General features: G+C 34.1%; 1 protein-coding gene across 1 annotated transcript in view; it reads right to left on the bottom strand.

Annotated features, from left to right (window-relative positions):
- Positions 1-23263, bottom strand: part of MPDZ (multiple PDZ domain crumbs cell polarity complex component) — a 228912-nt gene that overhangs the window by 136665 nt on the left and 68984 nt on the right. Inside the window, exons 11-20 of the mRNA XM_044685473.1 lie at positions 22343-22501; positions 19259-19326; positions 14593-14613; positions 13935-13944; positions 11270-11365; positions 8777-8923; positions 7408-7572; positions 5374-5562; positions 2560-2769; positions 640-756 (exon numbers count right to left, since the gene is read on the bottom strand). Coding sequence (XP_044541408.1) covers positions 640-756; positions 2560-2769; positions 5374-5562; positions 7408-7572; positions 8777-8923; positions 11270-11365; positions 13935-13944; positions 14593-14613; positions 19259-19326; positions 22343-22501 — 1182 coding nt within the window. The remainder of the gene's footprint in view (positions 1-639; positions 757-2559; positions 2770-5373; positions 5563-7407; positions 7573-8776; positions 8924-11269; positions 11366-13934; positions 13945-14592; positions 14614-19258; positions 19327-22342; positions 22502-23263) is intronic.

Raw genomic sequence — 23263 nt, 5'->3', positions numbered from 1 at the left:
GTGAACAGAAAAGGGTCTTCTACTTTAATTTTTACATCAATTATACAAATCATGAGATTTGATTTTTTCCCTTTTTTAGTAGCCTCCTTTTCCATAATCAAAAAGAGAACCTAATTTATATGATTTAGACATATCACACTGCATAACAAATGACTGGTTCTTCTTTTTAATACATTTTGCGGATTAATCAATACTCAACTACAAACACCATGATAGTTATAAGAAAATATAGGTAGTGGCACTTTAAAAAGATATATAATAATATATAATAGGGGTATTATAGGAAAGAAGAAATACATCAATTTTAAATTTGGCAGGAAAATGAGTTATATTTTAACTTAATAGACTATTAATTACATTTTTTCTCAAATATCAACAAATCTATTTTCCACATCACACATATGTAATATGTATATACATACACACACACAAATATATATCCCCCCCACACACTTCATCTTTAAGAACCTTGTGGCAGGGGTTAATTGAATTTGCCAGGCTTAAATTTTTTTTTAAATCAAATTAGCAAATAATCAGCACAAGCCTATTACATTTAGTGTCTACTACAATGCTCAGCAAAGCAATCATTTAAGCCAAGAAAGGATTCTGAAAAAGGCTTGGGAAGTTTAGGGCACTGACCAGAGCTACCTCAGCATGGAAGAGGGCTATATCAGTCGGCCCTTCCTCCTCAAATGAGTATGCTGTGTAGAAAAAGGGATCCTCCTTAGCAGAAACATAACCTTCTTCTGGTGAAAGCTGCAGAAAGAATGAAGCTCAGAGTTGGATGAATAGCCATTGAAAAGGACATGCAAAGAGAGACATGTTGGAAAAGATTTCCCTTTTTAAAATATTAATTTTCTTTTTATGATTATGAATTTGACACACATCAACAAACATAAGCATTTCCATATACCAAAAAAAATACAAAAAAGATTATTACATATGAAAAAGCTATATTACTTCTAGCTTAGGTTTCTGAGTACGTGTTAAATTTAATATTGCTTTGTCTGTCTATGTTGCCTTCTAAACTTTGTTCTTCTCTCTTCTGTATATGGGGAGACTTCTCTTTTGTTTTCTTTTTTTAAAAAATCACCATCACTATTACCTCTCCTCCTCAGAATTCTCCCTTCTCAAAACAAGTATTATCCCACCCCTATTTATAGAAGTCAGGAAAACCAAATCAACACATTGGCCATGTCTGAACATCTCTCATTCTGTACATCTAGTGGTTACAGAGATTTTCAACAATAAAGGAAAAAAACACTGAGTTTAGAAAGAGATTATTCAATAAATAATTAGAAGTATTAAATTTGTATAAGTATCCTTCACTTATTACTTAATGAACTTGGGGTCATAGATCATTCACCTCAAACAAAATACAACTCTTATTTAATCATCTTTCACATTTTCCATTATAAAATTTTTTTAAATATATGTAAAATAAATCATTCATTAATTGTCAACTTCATCTATTAACCTTTCTGAATAAGGAAACGATGAGTATCAAAGCAAAAACAAAATTATTTTTATGTAATAAGATGCTACAACGCACTTAAATCATGGAACTGATGTTTGTTAAGCATAGTGTTTTGTACATAGTAGGTTTACGAGAAATGTTTATTCATCAGATAGTTTTTTCTTTTCTTTTTTTTCTTTTTTATTTAAACCCTTACCACCTTCCGTCTTGGAGTCAATACTGTGTATTGGCAGAAGAATGGCAAGGGTAGGCACTGGGGGTCAAGTGACTTGCCCAGGGTCACACAGCTGGGAAGTGTCTGAGGCCAGATTTGAACCTAGGACCTCCCCGTCTCTAGGCCTGACTCTCAATCCATTGAGCTACCCAGCTGACCCCTAGTTTTTTCTTTTCTGTTATTCAAGAAGGACAAGAGTTAACGAAGTGTCAATTATTTGACTTTACTGTGTGCCATGAGAGACAGGACAGGCCAACTTTGGAGAAAATAATTTAACTTCTCATTACAATAATAATGGCTTACATTTATATAGCATTTTAAGGTTTGCAAAAGTCAACTTTCTTATGATGAGGCTCTTTTATGTTAGCTTCCCCAGGACATTTTAAATATGATTCAATTTTCAAATCCAAAATGCACACATAATTTAGCAGAAGGATGTCTATTGTAAAAAATATTCCCTTTTTCTCACATACTAACAACCATATAACCCAACCAACCCAAGTTCTACAGGGCAATGAGGATTTCTGTCCCTGGGAATAAAGTAGATCCCAAAAATTCTGTTGTGGATTATTAATATTTTTCTAGCATTCATTCTGGTGTACCCCAACATTAGTCTGTATTAATACATACTAATCATTAGTTAAAGGAGTATTCATGATATTCTCTTAGTATCTACCATTAGCAAATAATATAAATATATAAAATAAGCATGTGTGGTCAGGTTTTTTTGTCTATTAATTGGAAGTAATTGTTATATAAAGAATAAGTATTCATTGTTCAAGATAATGTCTCACATCAAAGTGAGCAAGCATAAGGCCCATTTGTACTGGAAAATAGATAACAAAATCAACATGACCAAAACTCTTACTGGGAGAGGTTTAGCAACTCCAATTCTCACAGTTCCTGATGGTGCTCCTTTCAGGGCTTGCACCGCTTCTTCGAGACTGCCATTTTCCAAGTTAATATCATTGACAAACATAAGCCGGTCCCCTGGAAGAAGTCTTCCATCCTGTTCAGCAATACCACCAGGCACTAATGAGCGAATGACAATGACTGTGCGAAGAGGGTCAACTGGATCCTGATTAAAAAAGAACAAAAACAGTGAGGAAAGTAAAAATAAAAGTTCATTTAGGAAAAACCCTAATTTTAGGTAATAATGTCTAGGTGATTATTTCAAATATTTCTCTTTAAAAATTAAAAAAATCAAACATCCATTAATATTCTCTTTACTATCTGGATTTTAAGAAATATTCATGCTTCTTTCTGGACTCTATACATTACACTTACTTACATGTTACTTAAAAGATCTATGATTTCCTTCCAAACAGGAAATGCTTTCATAGGATCATAAATTTGGAACCAAATGGGACTTTGGAAATTCTTACATCCAACTCTCTTATTTTATAAAGAAAGAAACAGAAGCCTATATAGAAGGGAAGTGAATTGCCCAAGGTCACAAAAATTACAGAAGTAAGAGGCAAGACTGGAATTTAGGTCTTCCAGAATCCAAAACCTATATGTAGTATGTTATCTAGCTGCCCAACCAACTGCAACTTCCTAATCTCATCCTGGTTTCTCTGCCCAAATCATACTTTTCTGCTAGGGGCTTTTCCAGACCCCTTTATACCCCATTATCATGAAGTATAATTTGTTTTTGCTTATTGCTTCACCTATTAGAATGTGAGATCTTTGAATGAAGACTGGGTTTTTACTTTTCTCTTTATCCCAAACATAGCACACAGTTGGCATTTAATAAATACTTATGGTCTGACTGTAGGGAGTTGTTTGCAGCATATATTGGTTAATAAAGTGACTTTCCAGGCATCAAAGAGCAAGTAAATGTCTGAGACAAAATATGAACCCAGCTTTTTCAGAATTCAACTTCGGTACTCTATTCACTACTAGACTAACTTGCCTTGCACATAGCAAAGGATAAATAATAAATATTTGCAGCAAACAATAAATAATAGCAGCAAAGCTACATTTTAAATTTGTATTAGGTCACAGTAACACATAAATATTTTTTTAAAAATCAAGACATACAAAATATCCTAAAGACTATATGGCTTCCATGTGCCTCATGGTTCTAACTCGGTCAAATTCAGGGAAGAAAACATGGAAGGTCACTGATGAATTCAGAGCTAAGTGAACAGGAATGAATTAGCAAAGTAAGAGTTGAAAGGTCTGGTAGGAGCAATAAAGGTATGAATTAAACGTGCCTAAATAGATAGAATGGGATAGCTGAGTCAGATAAAAATGAAGTTGGCCAAGAGTCAGTAATGAAGGAGAGGTACAGAGGGATCAAGAGGGAAAGCACCATGGAATCCAGGTATATTTGGATCGTGGACAATCTTGTGAGCATTTCTGCAGAATCACATAAGTGGAATATTACTTTGTTTCAAAGCAGATAAATTTTAATTTTATCTTCTAGGACAATTAGTAAAGTAAGTTCTCTAATATGTATATTATAACATTCTGAAGTCATCTAAAAAGGAAAGTTCTCCATCCATGGAAATAGGAGCACAAATGATCTGCTTTCCTTCTCCCCATCCCAAGGAAAGAATAACACTAGGCTGAGAACTCTGAGGAATAAGCAAAAACTCCGAGCACCTTGAAAAGATGTCTTAGATGCTCAAGCTGAAAGGCAAAAGTGCAAAAGTCACACAACTTCAGGGATTTCTGGATACGATAAATAGCTGAAAGGCTTTGCCCCCTGGGCTCTCTGACTCAGGAATATTAGTTCATATGTATATCATAAAAGCTATTTTGCCAATGATGATACTTTAAAAGCATTGCTACAACTATTAAAAACAAATAAAAAAATAATGACTTAATTTTCCTTTTAAAAATGTTTGCATATCCAAATCTGAAAAAAAGATGAAAAGGAAGCAAAAACAATAACTAGCAATGCAATAAAGGCACATGGCTCTCTCTGGAAGCAGGACATAAAGTAGGTGCATCAAGGAGCCTCTTGCATCTTATATGACTTTATGGTGTCATCTAAGCTGGCTCTGTTGTTTGGCATTAATTAATGAAGAGCCACATTTGCAGTCTGTCTGACAGACTTTCCTATTCAGGCAGTTTAATTGCAGAAAAATAAGAAACAGCTCATATGATATTCACTATTTTAAAGTATAGTTATAGATTTACTCAAATTTATGAAACAACTTAACATATATATGAATATAGATATAAAATGTCATATCAAATTTCAAACAAGTCATTCATTCAGAAGGCTAAATAATAGATTAATATTTCATTTTTCAAATACAAGCATACTGAAATACAGTACATTGAACTAAAAAATTTACATAAATTATTTTAAACGAACTCTAAAAAATACATATTGAGAGAATAAAATTAATTTCTTACATGATTACAAATACAAACTACATTCTTCTTTCATATTGCCAACAGTCCAATCATAAAATAAATACTTAATATGCCATTGTTGTTACCTCCCTGTTAAGAGAAAATCTTTTAGAGAAAAATACCACTAGTGAATAATAATACAGCTACTATTTGAAAATATTCACAGAAAGAAAATTTCAAATTGCAACCAACTATAAAACATAACAAAATGTTATATACTTTTAGCTTCTCTTTGGTCTCAAAGGTATAATTTGATCTTGGAAATTACCTTCAAAAAAGCAGACTGATTCTGTTGAAATGAGTATGTTACCTGATAGTCTAATATGCTAAAACCAAGTCCTATGCTCCCCTTTTCCAGCTCAATATGCTGAATGTTGGTTTCCCACATTGCCAAAGATGATCCTTGCACCTCTTCTGTATTCTGACCCATATCAGTCACATTGAAAGCAGTATCCTCTGTCTCTGACGATCCAATGAATTCACCGAGGTCTACATGAGGCTAGAGAAAAGAACAGAGGGCTCTTATTTCAGAGACATAAGATCAAGAGATACATTGTACCACAGGAAAAGGGAAAATCTAAGCCTTAAAAGATAGGGAAAAAAAACCTAGAAAAAAAAGTCACTAATGGATCAGCTAATATTTTGGCATTTTACGAATCATGAAAACAATTAATAAAAAAAATCCAAAGTGCTTTAAGAGGGATAAAAATATAAGATATTAACTATTAAAGATGTAAAGAGTTTAATGACATTTTAAGGCACAAAATAATTCAGGAGAAACTGGATAGGTACATAAGATATAAACCACATATAAAATAATTTTAAATGCTATTTTGTTTTGTGGTATCATTTTACTAATCCAAAATAAAATGATGCTTTTAATTTAATATTAGTTCAATAATATTTCAGTACTTAAATGATCTATGATCTCCTTGATGAGCATTATTTCTTCCTTTAGTTCAGACATCAACATACCCATATATTATAATCCTATGGAATTGCTGTCTATATTCTCCCTTAGATAATTCACAAAGAATCAACTTCAAATATAAGAAGCCTTCCACTAGGTAGATGCCACTCCAATTCTCAAATGTAGAATCAGAGTGATAAAGATGAGTTGGATCTCTGTTATCATCTATTCAAACCCCTTTATTTTACTGATAAAGAAAATGAGACTTAGAGAAGTTGATTGGCTTTTCCATAATTCAAAAGGTAAGTAAGTGGCAAAGTCTAGTTCTGTGATCAATGTCAGACTGGTACTTTGACTTAAAAATGTCTAATACAACTTCAGTATCAGTACATGGCTCTAAGTGCAGCTCTTCTGAAGCTTCCCTCTTATGCTGGAACAATCTTCAAAATTTTTTATATAATCTCAATAGGGGTAATATCTAAACTGTATTCTCTCCTTTTAGATACTACTTGAAGAAGGAACAAATCATGTAGTTTCTTTTAACTTTAAAAATTGTTTTTACTCTCCTAAAGAATAAATCATCTCTATTTTCTTATTTTTTCTTTCTTTTTTAAAAACTTTTTCCTTCTAAAATTAAATGTTATGAATGATTTAACATTTTCCCTCCCAATACCTAAAAAAGATAAGTAAAAACAACAAGAAAACCACCATATAAATGTCTATATATACTATAATATAAAGATTATATGTATGTATCTAGAAACCATAAATGGTTTAACCAAAAGTGGATTTGGCTGTCATTGAGCATTCACATAAAATGTGAATATATATATATACATATATATATATGTAAAAGTGCTTTTCATAATTGTGTATTACATTTCTACTGTGTCACTTGCAACTTTTTAAAAAATAAACTTTATATGTATTTTTAAAAAAGAGAAATTCCTTCCTTCTGCCATAGAATTGATATTGTTTCAATTCCAAGACTGAAGAGTGGTAAGGATTAGGCAATTAGGATTAAGTAGTTTGTCCAGGGTCACAAAGCTAAGAAGTCTCTGAAGACAAATTTGAACCCAGGACCTATCATCTCCAGGCTTAGCTTTCTACTCACTGAGCCACCTAACTGCCCCCTTACATTTTTTTCTGAGGGAGTAGAATATTTGTAAAGGAAAAGGGTATGACGGATAATATAGAAACTTTTAAGTATTATAATGGCTGGAGTACAATTTTCCATATTTTAAATATATGTGTATATATATTCTGCAGTATAAGACATATTGATAGGATAAATTACCAGTATATATAACAACTCAAAATTCAAACCACACAATCAAGAATTCAACTCAATAAGCAATGAAGCATTTACTATGTGCTCTGTTAGACTTTGAGACATGTGAAATACTATTAGCCAAATGAGAATAAGTAGAATACCTTTTCAGTTACATGGATATCAGAGAGATTCAACCCATCCAACCCATCATGGTTAGCAGGTAAAGCAAGTGGACGACAGCAGACCATTGTTACTTGTATAGGAAGTTCTTTTAAAATATTCACCACATCTTTGTGATTTTCACCAAGCAAAGTTATTCCATTTACCTGTCCAAAAGGAAAAGAAAAAGATATAGATGTGTCACAATGGCCAATGGAAAAACATGTTCTAATATCAAATAAAGCATATTATTTCACAAATTAAGTGCTACTTTCTTGCATCTTACACATATCATTTGTTCAAATGTGATTTCATATTTGTGCAAGATCTATGATGATTAGAAATTGTTCACAACTGTTTTCTCCTAATCAAGAGTTAGTTTGGACCAGGTTTCAAATTCACATACAAAAGAACATCAAGAGATTTTTTGATTGATTTAACCTCCTGAGAGGTAGCATGTCATCACAAAAGAAAAAGTCAAAGGGAAAAGGTATACTATAAAATCATCAGCTCTTGCCTCCCTTTTATTGACATTTACTTTGCCAGATTAAGAATCTCAGAACCAAAATGAAGAACACAGAAATTATCATAAGACTTCAGGTTGAAAAGGATCTTAGAAATCATTTGGCCCAAACCCTTCACTATAAGGAAACAGGCCCAGAGAGCTGAAATGATTTGTCCAAGGTCAGGGATACAATCAGTAATAAAGAAACTATACAGGTACTCTCTAAAATAAATTACATCTATAAAGGGGAAAGTTGGGAGGTAGAAAGAAAGGAGATTTAGGAAAGAAAGGATGAGAAGGGACAGAGGTACAAAAAAGTTTATTAAATTTTCTTGAATACAAAATATTGGGATTTAGTTCACAAAATGAGTAGATACATTATCTAGATCTTTGTATGTATGTTTTAGGGTTTTTGTAGTTCAGTTCTTAATGTGCCCATTTTAACTTATGACCTGGCTAATAAAATATTGTATTCTAAAAGTCTTAAAGAATCATAAATTTAGAGAATCTCAAAGGTTATTTTGAAGATTATTAAGTGGCACAAGTATAGACAAGGACTTGGACTCAAGGAAAATCTGAGTTCAAATCCTGCCTAGGATAATAACTAACTATATATAACATTAAGTGAATCACTTAAATTCTCTCAATATTTTCCTTCATCAAGTGGGCAAAAGCACTTCTCCTATCTCACAAGGTTTTTGTGAAGATCAAATGAAATTATATTTGTACAGCATTCTAAAAATCACAACATAAATACTTCTCATTATTTTTATTACTCTATTCAATATATACTTGAAAAAGGGATCCACTACTACTTTTTTCCCCATAAACTTACTTAAAATAAAGAAATAGAAACAATTTCTTACTTCCAGTAGCTCATCTCCACTGAAGAATTTCCCACTGTGTCCAACAGGCCCTTCAGGTAGAACAGATCTGATGAAATGATGTCCCACAGTTGCTTCCAAGCTTATTCCCAATCCACTGCTCTCACTGAACTTGTTCATGTGAGCAACCTAAAAGGAAGGAAACCATTTATATTTTTTAGTCCCTCCCCTAAAAATGACTGTGGTATAATAGCAAAAGGTACCAGTTACAACTATATAATATAATAACTGATTAATTAAATAACTAATAATCAGACTTTGATTTATGTCATACATATATTTTTAGATAGCGAGAGGAAGAGAAAGAAAGGGAGGGAGGAAGGAAACAGACCAAAAGACAGTTATCAGAATGCTGCAGAAATTATTGTACTATTATTATTGTATTATTGTATTATTGGAAAGATCATTGATGAACATAACATTCTGGAATTAATCTTAGCTCCAAGTTCCAATGTCAGTGGAAGTTGAGAGTGGCCAAGTATAACTTTCCATGTCACTCTATTGAGAATCACTGATGTTATTAATGTTATTAACAAAGCCTTGGGCAGATGAAAGGTATTCCCCAAGTGTCAAATTAATGGAACTGAAAAAAAAGGGAGAAAAAGGCTTTTGACATATTAGAAACAGACTTTATCAGATGTAGACTAGAGGACTGTCAAAGGGTCCCTGTGCTCCATCACTAAAATCAGTATTATTAAAACTAGAGAGAATGCCCCACAAAGATAAAAGAAACTCAAATATGATGTATTCTTTTTCCAGTGAAATACCACAAATAGTCTATTTAAGTGATTGGAAATAAGAGAGAGAACTACTACATGAATAACATGTGAAGCTCTTTATAAATCAGCAAACTACCTATTATTTTAAAATTATGATGAGCCTCATTGAGACATTAAATGATTTCTCTATATACATGCAATAATTATGTGCTAGTCAAAAGCAAGAGACTAATGCAGGTTCTTCTGAGCCCAAAGTTGGCCTACTCTCCACTATATTCTCCTGCCAATTAATTATTGAGAATATTTCATTATTTTGGCTACTGTAATATTATTAGTGTACGATGGATAAAATATAAAATTTAAGAACTCAAGATTATCTAACCTATATAGTCTAAACCAGTAATTATAAAAATCAGTTAGCTAAACCCAAAACAGGTTAGGTGACCTGCCCAAAGTTAGGGAGTTAATGCTAGACAGGCTTAAGACAGTTCAGCATATTCTCCAAACCTAGAACAAGGTCTAGTGTAATCTCCATTATATGGTTCTTATATCAACGACATGCAGTCAGGAATTTGAATCCAGGATCACAGTGGGAAAAAGGCAAATAGGGGCCTTCTGTCTGGATATCCATGCTATGATTGTTAGACCAGGGGACTAACTTTATTCTTAAATAACTATGGAAAAGCTCAATCCACAGAATCCATGCCATATAAGTAGATTCTGCATTTCCAGGAGATATGAAGATACATATTTTTAATTAATAAAAGCTAATGCAATCTTTTATTTTTTTTCCCCTAGGGACACATGATTAGAAATTAAAGCACTGCTTATAAAACTTAAGGACTCTAAAATAGCAAGAGACCTTAGAATTCAACAAGTCCAGTAGCTTTATTTACAGATGAGGAAAATGAGACTCAAGAAGTCAAATAGATTGAGCAAGTCTGTAAAAGTGAGAATTTAAGTCTAATAACTCCTAATCCAATGTTCTTTCCATTGCATCCCACTACCTTCACAGAATTTATTTTTGTCTAGGTGACTACTATAAAAGTTTGAGAGAAAAGTCTTGAAAGTACTTTGTAATTAATTATGTGCCATATAACTAGGGTTGTGTTTGCCATTGTGATCCAATTTTTCTTTAATCCATAGGAATTCAAATCCTACCTAAAGTCTCATCCAACCTAACACCTGATGGTTCCTTCCCAAATCCTAAGGACAATATAGTTAAGCAAAGGCAAATAAAAAAATCTCCATGTCACTCTGGCATTAGAAGAATAAAAACAAGTAAAATTCATAGTTATGAAATCTACATAAACCATTTGCTGTGAGAGCACGCGCACGCCCTTTGTAGGCATTAAAGTTTGAAAAGTTAATGAATTATGTGAATTTGGAAACTTTAGCTATAGGACAAATTTATTACATCCTTACTTTCTCCTCCTATTTATTTTATTTTCTTGTTTTTAGTCAGTCTTTTAAAAAGAAACTGACTCCAGAGCCCAGATGAGCACTAGAAATTTTAGGCTTCCCCAAAGGCCAGATAGTAACCATTAGATTGAGACCAAATTGCAAAGGACAAGAATGGATTATTATTGTTAATATAAAAAATTCTATATTGCTCAAATAATTCTTCAGCCCTTTGCATTTCCTCATGTGTAAATGGAATATGAAATCTTTATTAAAATAATAACTCTGCTGGTCAAACTGACCAGATTATGTATTCAAAAATAATACTAAAATCAGGACATAAAGGTTACCATACCACGATTTCATAATTGAGGCCCATAATCCTTTGCCATTTATTCAGTAGTTTTGTTTCTTGAAGCTGTCCTTCATCAATTTCTACTTCTTCTGGTAGCTGATAATCTAAAATAATTAAAGCCATTATTTAATCAAGTAAAACATTTTTCACATCTTGAACTTTGTTACAAAGCTAACTCATTGACTAAAATGTTCCTCCTTTAAATTAGTCTCATTATAACCCTGTTTGCATCCCACTCATGTCTGGTTATATCTTTTCCCATGCTATTCCCCATAATGTCCTTTTACCTTCTTTCTAGCAATCCATTGTCAAGTCATCCTGAGACCCAGCTCAAGTCTCCAATTTCTTTGAAAAGCTTTTCTTGACTCAATTGAATATAACCTCTTAAAGGCAAGAGTAATCTCACTTTTTTATCTGTATATTCAATGTCTTGGACAATACCTGGCTGATAGTGATAGTGCTTTAAATAGTGCCTGTTGAAAGACTGATTCACAAACTTAACACCTCTCTGTTGATCACTCCCCTTACTTTGGATTCCCTGAGTTGGCATACACTTTAATGTAGCCTGGGCTTAGAAACTGGTCTAGTATTAAAAATATTTCTTGCAAACTGCTTCTCTCTCCCACCCTCCACAATTCCCTCTAATTCAAAGAAAAAGTTAGGGCCACTCAAGACCATTAAAACCATTAGAAGGATTGACTCTGTTTTAAAATAAGCAATATAAATAAACCTTTGCCCATGGAGAAACTAATTTTATTGCCTTTCTTTGCCAGCCTCACTCATCAAAGCCACATTCTCAAAGTCTGAATATCTCACTAGTACTTTCTAATGGATTCTATTGTTTAGATTATTGTATTCACTAAAGATGTAAGTAATCTCACATTTGTATTACTCACTGTCCTCTTTCAAAAAGTAGTTATACATCATTATCAGGTGGTGACAACATTCCCTCAGCTTTGGCCAATATGATTCCTAATTATAGACAGGTGAATCTTCCTGGATATGTCAGTTTCTCTCTGTGTGTGTGTGTGTGTGTGTGTATTTTACAATCAAGTACAATATTTATTCTGAAACAACTCTTAAAGAAACAAGATTTTTCTGAAGAGGAAACAGCATGCATAAGAAACCCAAAATAAACAGATTTTTTTTCAAAGAATGTTTAAAGAAGATAGAAGCAAGGGCAGATAAAAGATGATGAAAATTAGATATAGTACAAAAGTTCAGCATGAGCTGAGACTAGCAAGGGAAGCAAAGATCAACAAAATGAAATATTTTAACTATATCAGATGGAGATATAAAGATCTAAGAAAGGACAGGACTTCTGGGGGGTTAACAGAATAATGATAACTGACAACAGAGAAGACAGGCTTATGAAATTATTATTTTGCTTCTGCCTTGTGGACCAAGGAAATGACCTTTACCCTAGAAATGACAGAACAAAAATATATGATAGGGAATGAAATATAAGATCAATAAGGAGATAATAAGAGAATTGGTTGCCCTGGCTCAGTTCAAATCATCTGGCCCAAATGAACTACATTCTTTGGCTCTTGAAAGAAATAGAAGATGAAGCCACTATCAGTGATATCTGAACAATCATAGAAAATGGAAAAAGAGTCATAAGACTGAAGATGGTGTAAAAGTGAAATTTGGGAAATGTATCAAACTACATTTCCCGTGGTCCAATGGGTTTCCATTTCCGGTTTTTGGGCTTGGGAAGGCTTACGTCTTGACGCAGGGAAGGGTTTAAATCTCCTGGGTTAGGAGGAAGTGGTCTCTTTTGCCGGTAGGGTCTTGGCTAGCAGACAGGAGACAGTAATGGAGGCAGCAGTTTTGAATGCTTACAAGCGCGTGGTCTGATAACTTTATCTATAAACATGGCTTTAATTAAAATACTAATTTATATATTTATACCAGCCTTTATCATTTTTAATATTTATCATTATGGCAACCAGAAGTTTGGAAATAGAATTCTCAATTTTCTAGATAGCCTAAGAAGAAGACATGCGGCTCTGGGACCCAGAGTCTCAGAAGCGACTTTTTTCCTTGCCCAGTCCTCTCCCGATTTTCCCCAGCCTAGAGGCTGTTTTACGGGTAAGAGAGACAATGGTTTTAATTGTCGCTGGGCTGCGAATTATTTTGCTCAATGCCCCGGGCCTGGTGGCCCTTGCTGGCTCTGATAGAATCCCGGAGCCCAGCCAGACTGTCTCTGCCACTGATCTCCATTCTTGACTTGCTGATCCTGCTGATTCTGCTGATGCTGCCATCGTTCAACCCCGAGCTCTAGAACCTGAGATTTCCGGGAAGGAACCCAGTCCTGACTAGCCGAGGTCTCGACCTCCAGAGACTGCTTCAGCTCTGCTGCAAACCATTTGGGTAGTATATTCCCCTTTTTCCCTATTTCTATCCTTCCACGTGTTTCTCTAAAGACCTAATTTAGCCACCCACACAAGCTCTACACGTGGGATTTTCTACAATCACCCGACACCACATGGACCTAGCGTTTACCCTTAATCGGCCGAACGGCCTATTCAGACTTGCTTGTGATTAAAAACTGAACTCGGGGGAGAAATATTCACCCCCATAACTGCTCAGAATTTTGAACTTGAAAAAAAAAAACCCTTAAACTCAGCAGAACTCAATCAAAAGAACCTTAAATTGAAACCAGGGGTGAACTTTTAAAACCTCGGAACTGAATGAGCTTTATTCTGTTTTAAAAAGACTGTATCTTACTGTATTTTGCTAATTAGTTTTGTAAATTAATCTTGCTTATTTCGTTGATTTTCCTGTTGCACTGAATCATTTTACGCTAATGAAGTTTCTGCTTATGATGTTATTATATTTCCTAATTTACTTAAAGCTTACTGTATCAAAAGCAATGCGGTTATATGTACCACCTATGAACATCTTATAGAGCACATGTCTTTAAAAATTTATTCTGTCTTGGTAATTGTAAAGAACCTTGAAAGTTTCCATGCTTTAAATATTACCTTGTAATTTTACAAGAGGTATTTTTTAACTTTTACTTTAAATCCTTAAGAATTGTTGTCTTAAAGGATAAAGCTTTTATATATTTTATTATAAGAGATATTATTGCCTTAAATGGGTAGAAGCATTTCCTACCCAGGATTTTTTTTAAATACAGAGAGTCAAGGAGCTCCTGTATATTCTTTGCTATGGAAGCAATAACAGCATTTGCCAAGGGTTAAAAGTTGTAACAAGTATATGATTTTGAACATCATTATTTATTGTTTTAAAATGTGCTATTGGAAATCATGGTACTCTATTTGAATGTGCATTGTGAATCTGCTGTTTTGCGAAACCCACTTTCTCTCACAGAAAGTCTCATTTTTGGGTAACATAACCCTTCTAGTTCTAAGCTATATATATATATATATTTTTGATTTTTTTAAAACATTTTTTTAATGAGAGAAATTGATTTTTCCATTTTCTCATCTTGTACTGGAAGTACATATATAATCATTATTTATCCTTTTTCTGGTTCTACAGCAAATACCTGAGCCTATAGGACTGTGAATTAAATGCCTCTCTGATTCCAAAAGGGAATATGAAAGCCATTAATAGTGCTAAAGAAAGCACATGGTCAGAGACTTGACTGACTAAGATCTGCATAATAGCAGTTCTATGCCAATACTTTAGAGCTTGAAAATTGGGGTTTGAGTCCTGGAGTCCCAATCTTTTCTAAAACTTTAGAGGACGTGGGTCCCCTCGACTTAGATTCCTAGAAAGCACCTAAGATTGGTTATTTATTTGGCTCACTTCCCTGAAAAGCTGATGATAAGTCAGATCAGAGAGAGACATTTTCCTTAAGTCCTGGCCCTGAATGGGTAATTGCACACTGCTGAATTCACTTTAATTAGACCTTCATTCAAAGGTCTAAGTTTATTTTCCCTAGATTTTTGCACATTTCATTCACAAGTTAATTTTTCTTCCTTTTTCTTGAATTTTATTCTTTTTATTTTTCCAATTGAATTCATATAACCCCCAGGACTCAGCCACTCATCCTTAGCTGACCTGAGGTATTTTTTTTTTAGAAAAAAGGTGTGTTTAAGATTTACCTCACGGGGATATCTGTTAAGTTTTTTTAAAATTCGATAATGTGAAAATATATGTATATTTAACTCTTTTAGGAGTAATTTCACGGGGAATTGTATGAATCTTAGAAGAAAATGTATGTTTTGTAATCTATAATGTAAAGTTTAAATTCTTTTGAGAATAATTTCAGGATAAGGATCTTGCCATCTCCCCAGAATCCAGACGACGAACCTGTTTTGGTGAGGACACATGAAGATGTCTGAAAAGCCTTCACTGTACCATGAAGACCAAACTTTGAACTTTGGGGTGCAGTTGATTGAACTATGGGGAGTTGAAATTGAGTTGTATGTATTGTTTTAATTGTACACGGTTGTGCCAGTGGGGGACAGCCCCAAATTGGTTTTTGTCAATGTGGCTAATTTTAACCATTTGTTCATCTATTTCTTTTATCCCCAAAATTCCTGAAAAATTTAGAAGTTGTTTATTTTTACAGGTCCAGCGAAGAAAAAAGGACTAACCTTTTTTTTTGCCGGACCTCACGGGGAATTGTAAAAGTGAAATTTGGGAAATGTATCAAACTACATTTCCCGTGGTCCAACGGGTTTCCGTTTCCGGTTTTTGGGCTTGGGAAGGCTTACGTCTTGACGCAGGGAAGGGTTTAAATCTCCTGGGTTAGGAGGAAGTGGTCTCTTTTGCCGGTAGGGTCTTGGCTAGCAGACAGGAGACAGTAATGGAGGCGGCAGTTTTGAATGCTTACAAGCGCGTGGTCTGATAACTTTATCTATAAACATGGCTTTAATTAAAATACTAATTTATATATTTATACCAGCCTTTATCATTTTTAATATTTATAATGGGCAAATGTACCAATTTTAAAGAAGGAATATAGCCCACAACCTATATAGGGGTAAATTTAACTTCTATTGCTGAACCAGAAATGCCTGGTCACAACAAACTAAAATTTCCTTTTTTTTGACAGAGCACCTCACCTAGAAGATTAGATAAATGCCAAGGAATGCAGGAGGGGAGGCTAATCTGATATCTGTGACATTTTAAAAATATTTTAAAACTATATTTCAATATAATCAGTTTCCTTTGTAATCCTTTTATTAAAATTTTACGCATTGAAACACATCATTCTGAAAGAGGTCCATAGATGCCACCAGATTGCCAAAAAGGTTCAGGACATAAACACGAAATAGATAAGAGTTTACATGGATTTTAGCAAAGCATTTGATAAATTCTATCACAGTAGCATGGAAAATATAGAAAATTATGGGCATAATGACAACACATTTGTGGGTCTGAGAATCAGTAGAATAATCAGACTTATAGAGTGGTTGCTCATGTAAGGTGGTTGCCATTGTAGTAAGAGATTTGTAAAGTGCTTAGCACAATGCATGGCACAGTGGGTGCCATATAAATGTTTATTACCTTCCCATCTCTTACCTTTCCCTAATGCCCCAGAAGTTCTGTGTTTGGCTCTATGCTAATTAAACATTTTATCAGCGATCAGGATAAAAGTATAATTGACATGCTCACTAAAATTGCAGATGATACAAAACTATGGGAGAGAGCTAACACTCACAGAAAAGATCTAAAAAAAAAAAATCTTGATGGGCTAAAATGCTGGGCTGCCTAAGAAGATAAAACTCAGCAGGCTAACTAATTACTGGGCATGTTATAGGAGGTATTCCTTTTGTTATGCATTGGACAGTCCCTTCTAACTTTAAAATTGTCTGATTCTGTGAAATGGCTAATCAAACAGCCAAATCATGTGAAAATATCCAGAACAGGTATAATTGTCTAGGTGAATAAAGAGAAGAACAAAGAGAGTTAAAGTGGCAGAACAAGAAAATACAAAAATATTCTCTCCATCAAATTTTCTTAAATCACTGTCCAGATTTCTCCATTGCTGTGATTCCACCCAACTGTGCTTCTAACGTTCTGAAATTCAATAATGCAGTCTCATCTGGAAAACCCTAACCTCCTGGGATATCCTCCTCCTAGAACATCAATCTGCCAGGCTGCACCCCTCCCCTTCTCCAAATGATGATTGCCTCCTGAGTCCTCCATTTGGTCAACCTCCAATCCTACTGTCCATGTTTCTGACTTTCCAAACTTCACCAGATACCTTCATCATCAACACCTCCTTTCTCACCCAACCCAAACACCCAAGAACACACTCACATACACATTTCATCGGGGGCAGCAAAGTGGCTCAGTGGATAGTGAGTCAAGCTACAGACAGGAGGTCCTGGGATGAATTGTGATCCCAGACACTCCTTCTGTAACCCTAGGCAAGTTTTATTCACTTAACTCCAATTGCCTTGACCTTACCACTCTTCTGCTTTAATACTGATTCTAAGATGGAATAAAGAATTTTTAAAAAGTAATGGGTGGCCATTTCTTCACAGAGATTGAAAGCCCAATAGTGTGGAACATTGCACATATTTTCATACATTTTTGGATATGTTGATTAGTTTTGCAAATTTAAAAAAATCTTTTTTTTAAACCCTCACTTTCTGTCTTAGAATCAATACTGTGTATTGGTTCCATGGCAGAAGAGTGGTAAAGGATTAGGCAATGGGGGTTAAGGGACTTGCCCAGGGTCATACAGCTAAGACGTGTCTGAGGCCAGTTTGGATACTAGGACCTCCCGTCTCTAGGTCTGGCTCTCAATACACTGAGCTACCCAGATGACCCCAATAATCTTTTTCTTTAAAAAAAAATTCTGTTATATGGGATGACTCTACAGGAGGGGAAAGGGAACACTGGGAAAAATTTTGACCAAGTAAAACTAAAATATAGTGAATATATAATAAAAATAAGCTAAAAAGAAAGTTAAAAATGCCTAAGAAATACCTGAGGGATTGTTCTTAATTGACCTTTCAGGGAAGGAAATTTTAAGTTTCTGGAAGTATAGCGGTACCAAGTAATCATACAATTTAAGGTTTCAACATGTTTACTGATGACTGAGGCATTGTAAAGATGTCATCAAATAAACATAAAATAAAATTCTATCTTGTTTCTTGTATTAGAGAAAATCAGCAGCAATGTAAAAATTCCCAAAGAGAGATGGTCCACAACCTAAGATTATCCACTCCAATATAATTCTAGAACTAGGATATGAATTGAGTCCTTTAAGCTATTCTAGAATCAGCCTGGATCATTCTAGGTCACCCCCCAAAGATTATCATTTGGTAAACTAACCTAGTCAAAATCTCATTGATGCTAGCTAGACCACTGAAATATATTCGTGTCATATTATTATGGAACCTACTGTTCCAAAACATATGAAATGCTTAAAAAATAAGTTTCATTGATTCAAGAAGGCTGCTCCGTAAAAAAGATGTTATGCTTTTCTTTCAGTTTTATGCAATACTAAGAACAAAGTCAATATGGAATATACAATTTATATTCTGTATATTCTATATGATATTATATTCTACATATAAGGAGCTTCAAAAGAGCATTGGGCTATGAGTGCAGAGACCTATGTACTATTCCTAGTAATTCTGGTAGTTTAATTGTAAAGGGCTTATTGAAATAAAGATTCTCTAGAGTTTATCTGGAAATATCAGGATATAGCTCTTATGTTTGCTCATCCTAATTTCTACCATTTGATGAGTAAGTAATTGAAATAGGACTTTGCCCATAGCAGGTCCTTAACTAAGTGTTTGCCAATTTAAAAGACCATTGTTTGAGTGTCAACAGAATTGCCTGAAGTCCAAAGGTTCCCTTGTGAACACTGATCTACGAGGACGGAAGCTTAACAAACCAGAAAATGATCACAAAATAAATTATGTATTCATACCCTCTATCTATTATATTTGTGTTTAAAGTACATTAAAATCACTTATTCTCTTAAAAATTACACACAACATTAACTAACCTGGATCTGGACGCTTTTCAGCTTCTCCAATTTGCAACATGCTGCTATTTGTCTCCACTGTTGGGGAAACTTCATCCTTGTCACAGTCTTCTAAAAAAAGGAATTTCTTTTAAATACAATCATAATGTTATGGACTTCTCTACTAGCAGCAATGTAAGGATCCAGGACAATTCTGAGAGACTTATGAGAAAGAACGCTACCCACATTCAGAGGAAGAACTGCAAGAGTAGAAACACGGAAGAAAAACAACTGCTTGATCACATGGGTCAATGGGGATATGATTGGGGATATTGATTCTAAACGATCACTCCAGTGCAAATATCAATAATATGGAAATAGGTTTTGATCAATTGCAAATGTAAAACCCAGTGGAATTGTGGGTCGGCTATGAGATGGAGTGGGGAAAGGGGAGGGAAAGAACATAAATCTTGGAAAAATATTCTTAATTAATTAATTAATTAGAAATTCCCAAGCCCCAAAAATAAATGCAATCATAATACATATATTCTTCAACAACAAAGTCAATTCAGGAAACATGTATTAAGTAACTATTCTGTGCAAATAATTTGTGAGAGAAAAATCCTCCTACCTACCCCCTTATATGAAAATTAGATTTTAATGTTATCAGTAGTCTTGAGATAATTATAATTTTAATTCTAAGATAGTTAGCACAAGTCATGATTTTAGCAGGCTTTTGTGAATATTCTGGTAAAAGAATTAAGGTTTTGGATTAAGGAAATTACTGCTTTTGCATAGGCCTTAGTGTCAGCCTCACCCTTCAAAATTGCTCTATTAGGCACCCTAACTCATGATCCATTATACATCAGGATATCTGACCTTTAGTTCAGAATCTGGTACCACTCATCACCACCCACTCTTAGCCCAGGCATCACTGCTTCCCCTCCTTTCTATCAAGTAATTCTTAAATCATGGTCTAAAGATTTCTTTCATCAAATAAGGGGTGCTTCCTAGCTGACCTAACCAATGAATATTGCTTCTAGATGTCTCTATTCTTTGAGGGGTATGACTATTTTTATACTGGTATAAAAATTGTCTAATTCTTTGGGGTATAAAGGAAGGTCTCTCACAGTGCTTGGAGTCCTCTGGTCAAGACCAGGGTTCCGGCTTTGTTGTGGGACCACCACTCCCCCCCCCCCACAGTAATCTTTCTTTATGGCTTGAGTATTTTGCTTTTCATTTGTGTACTACCTGTGGTTAGAATAAATTACGCAACATACTCTTCTAGATATTAGGGATACAAAAATGAAAATGACAGTCTTTTCCCAGCTTAACATCCATTAGAGGAAGATGTATACACACACACACACACATACCACAAACATATATTCATATATTCATATAAACAAACATACATATATACACATAAATAATATATACACAAATACATGTCATACAAAGAATGATAAGATACAAAGAAAATAAAGAAAAAATTCAGATGGAGGAAGATTCAGAATATTCCAGGAGTTACTTAGCTATTTCTTCAAGGAAAAAAAGGATTTAGATAAGTAAGGAGTAAAATGGTACACATTCTAGATCTGTTGGCTGGGCTACATAAACATAAGGAGATGAAAGAGGACAGAGAGATATCAGAGAATAGCCATTTGGCTAGGTTGTAGAGTGAAAGAAGAGGAGTAAGAAAAGGCTGAAAAAAAGATTGTGCCTCTACTAGCCTAGCCTTTGAAAGCACAAAGACACATCTAAAACACAATGAGACACTATCGACTTTTTTTGCAAGTTACAAATAAACTTAAAAAAAAAAGCGCCATCATAAATCTGTCTTTTAGAGAATGTCATCCTATATCACTGTTTCAAGGAATTTCTATTATGTATTCATAACCTTTCATACCTCAAACTTTCCCAACTTCTTTTCATAACTATATTAATCATAATAGTTTATATTTATATAATAATAGATAAGAATGACATATTGTTTCATTTCCCACCTGGCTGCTCACCTGGAATTTATCACTGTCTCCATAAACTCATCCTCCTAAAAGATCCTATCAGTTCTGAAACTCATACTTCAAAGTACTCCATATCCCTTATACCTTTCTCTCCCTCTGACTACATCAGAGTCCCTCTCAGATCCTCTATTTAATGAGAGAGCCCAAGGCAGACACCTCATAATTTCCCACCTGGCTGCAGAACTTCATGTGTCTGTGCTAGGTACTTGTCTTTACTCTGTCTTGCTCTACCACTTTTGCTGTTTCTTTTTACATGTTATCTTCACCCATTAGGTTTTAAGCTCCTTGAGAGCACAGACTGCATTTTGCCTTTCTTTTTTATCCTCAGTGCTTAGCACCTGCTTGAATCATAGTAGGTGCTTTAAAAATGTTTAATGACTTACTACTTCTTAGTTGGTAAAAGTCTTAACATTTCCTCTTCTAAACAACTGTGTAAGGCTTGAAACAATTATGATCCCCATTTTACAGATAAAGAAATAGAGACAGAGGAAAATTAAGCTAATTGTCCAGGGTCATACACTTATCAGGTATCTAAGGAGGGATTCGAATAGAAATTTTTCTGACTCCAAATCTACCATTCTAATCCCCATGCCATATTGCCTATTGCCCAGGGTCACAAAGATATTACATCAAAGCTGGAGACTAATCATAGATCTCTCAAATATGCCTCACTGTTTCATATATCACTTCTTTAACCTCAAAACCTTAAGATACATGATTTCGTCTGTGTAGACAGTCTTTCCCCAAAAAGAGATCAGTAAACTTTGCACACTTTCACAGTTAAATTCATGAGCTGCTGCAGTCAAAAAGTTATCATCTGATGGCTAATCTTCTGATATTGTACCTTTCTACACTTAGGTCAATAGTCTTTAGAGGACATTTGTGTTACCAGGAACATTCTGAAAGCCTTTTAGCTTCTACTATATTTTATCTACCAAGATTTATGAGTTTTTAGCTTTGAGAGTCCATAACCACCTCCAAACCATGCTAAAATATAATAACAGGACTTGAGAAGATAAAAGACGACATGGGAAATTTATTGCTTGTTTATTTTGTTTAAGCCTAACCTTTAAATGATATCATAATTAACATAGGTTTACCTTTGCTTATATTAGTCTCTGGAACAGACAGAGCAACGTCTTTTGTAACAGGAGTGCCCAAGTCCTCATCAGACCTAATCTGGGTTTCTGGTTTAGTTGTTTTTCTCATCAACGCCAGTCGCACAGTTTGTCCTGTGTTCCGTAAAAGCTCTACTGCTTGTTGGTTTGTAAAGCCCTGCAGGTCTGTACCATCCACCTTAGAGAAAAGGAAGTCAGTCAGATGAGGCATAATGGCATGTCTCTTGTTTCAAAAAATATGCTGCTAGGCACTATGAAAGATGCAATATATAATAATACAATGTATACGATAATATATAGGGTAGCCGTCCTTAAAAAGCTAATAGTTTAGCAGGAGAGATAACACTTTAAGAAGTCCTAAAGGAAAGAGATTATTTCCTTTTTATTTGTATTTGAATACTCAGCACCTAACATAGTTCCTGCACATAGTAATCCCTTAATAAATACTTGTTGATTGATTGGTTGATAACATATACCTAAATAGTAATAGAAAGGTGTGTCAGATATTTACCATAATACAAAATGAATTTCTCTAGATCAGAGGAATTTGTACCCATGTTTACAATTGTTTGTTATGTAAAAACAAATCTATAATGGTTAAGCCAAAAAAGTAAATACAATTAATTTCCTTTTAAGAATCCATAGTTACAGCCAAAAAAAATTCTAAATTGAAAAAAACTTTGTATAAATTTGTGGTATGTTTTTTTATTTTGAAATTTTCTACACACTATAACACTGAACAATTTTAGATCTTCAGCAGTCTTCAAGCCACTATAAACTGCTTGAGTCAAAGACATAAAGAATATGAATATAAAGAATATAAATATATGTAAGAGTTTAAGTTTTCAAGACACAAGCCTGACAACCTACATAACTATAAAGAATTTAGTGCCACATCTAAACTCATATTGGGACACGAATACATGGAATTATTATCCCA

This window comes from Gracilinanus agilis, chromosome 1 (assembly GCF_016433145.1).
Source record: "Gracilinanus agilis isolate LMUSP501 chromosome 1, AgileGrace, whole genome shotgun sequence".
Lineage (NCBI taxonomy): Eukaryota > Metazoa > Chordata > Mammalia > Didelphimorphia > Didelphidae > Gracilinanus > Gracilinanus agilis.
Note: the sequence above shows the minus strand (reverse complement) of the source record. Positions and strands in the feature narration are given on the sequence as shown.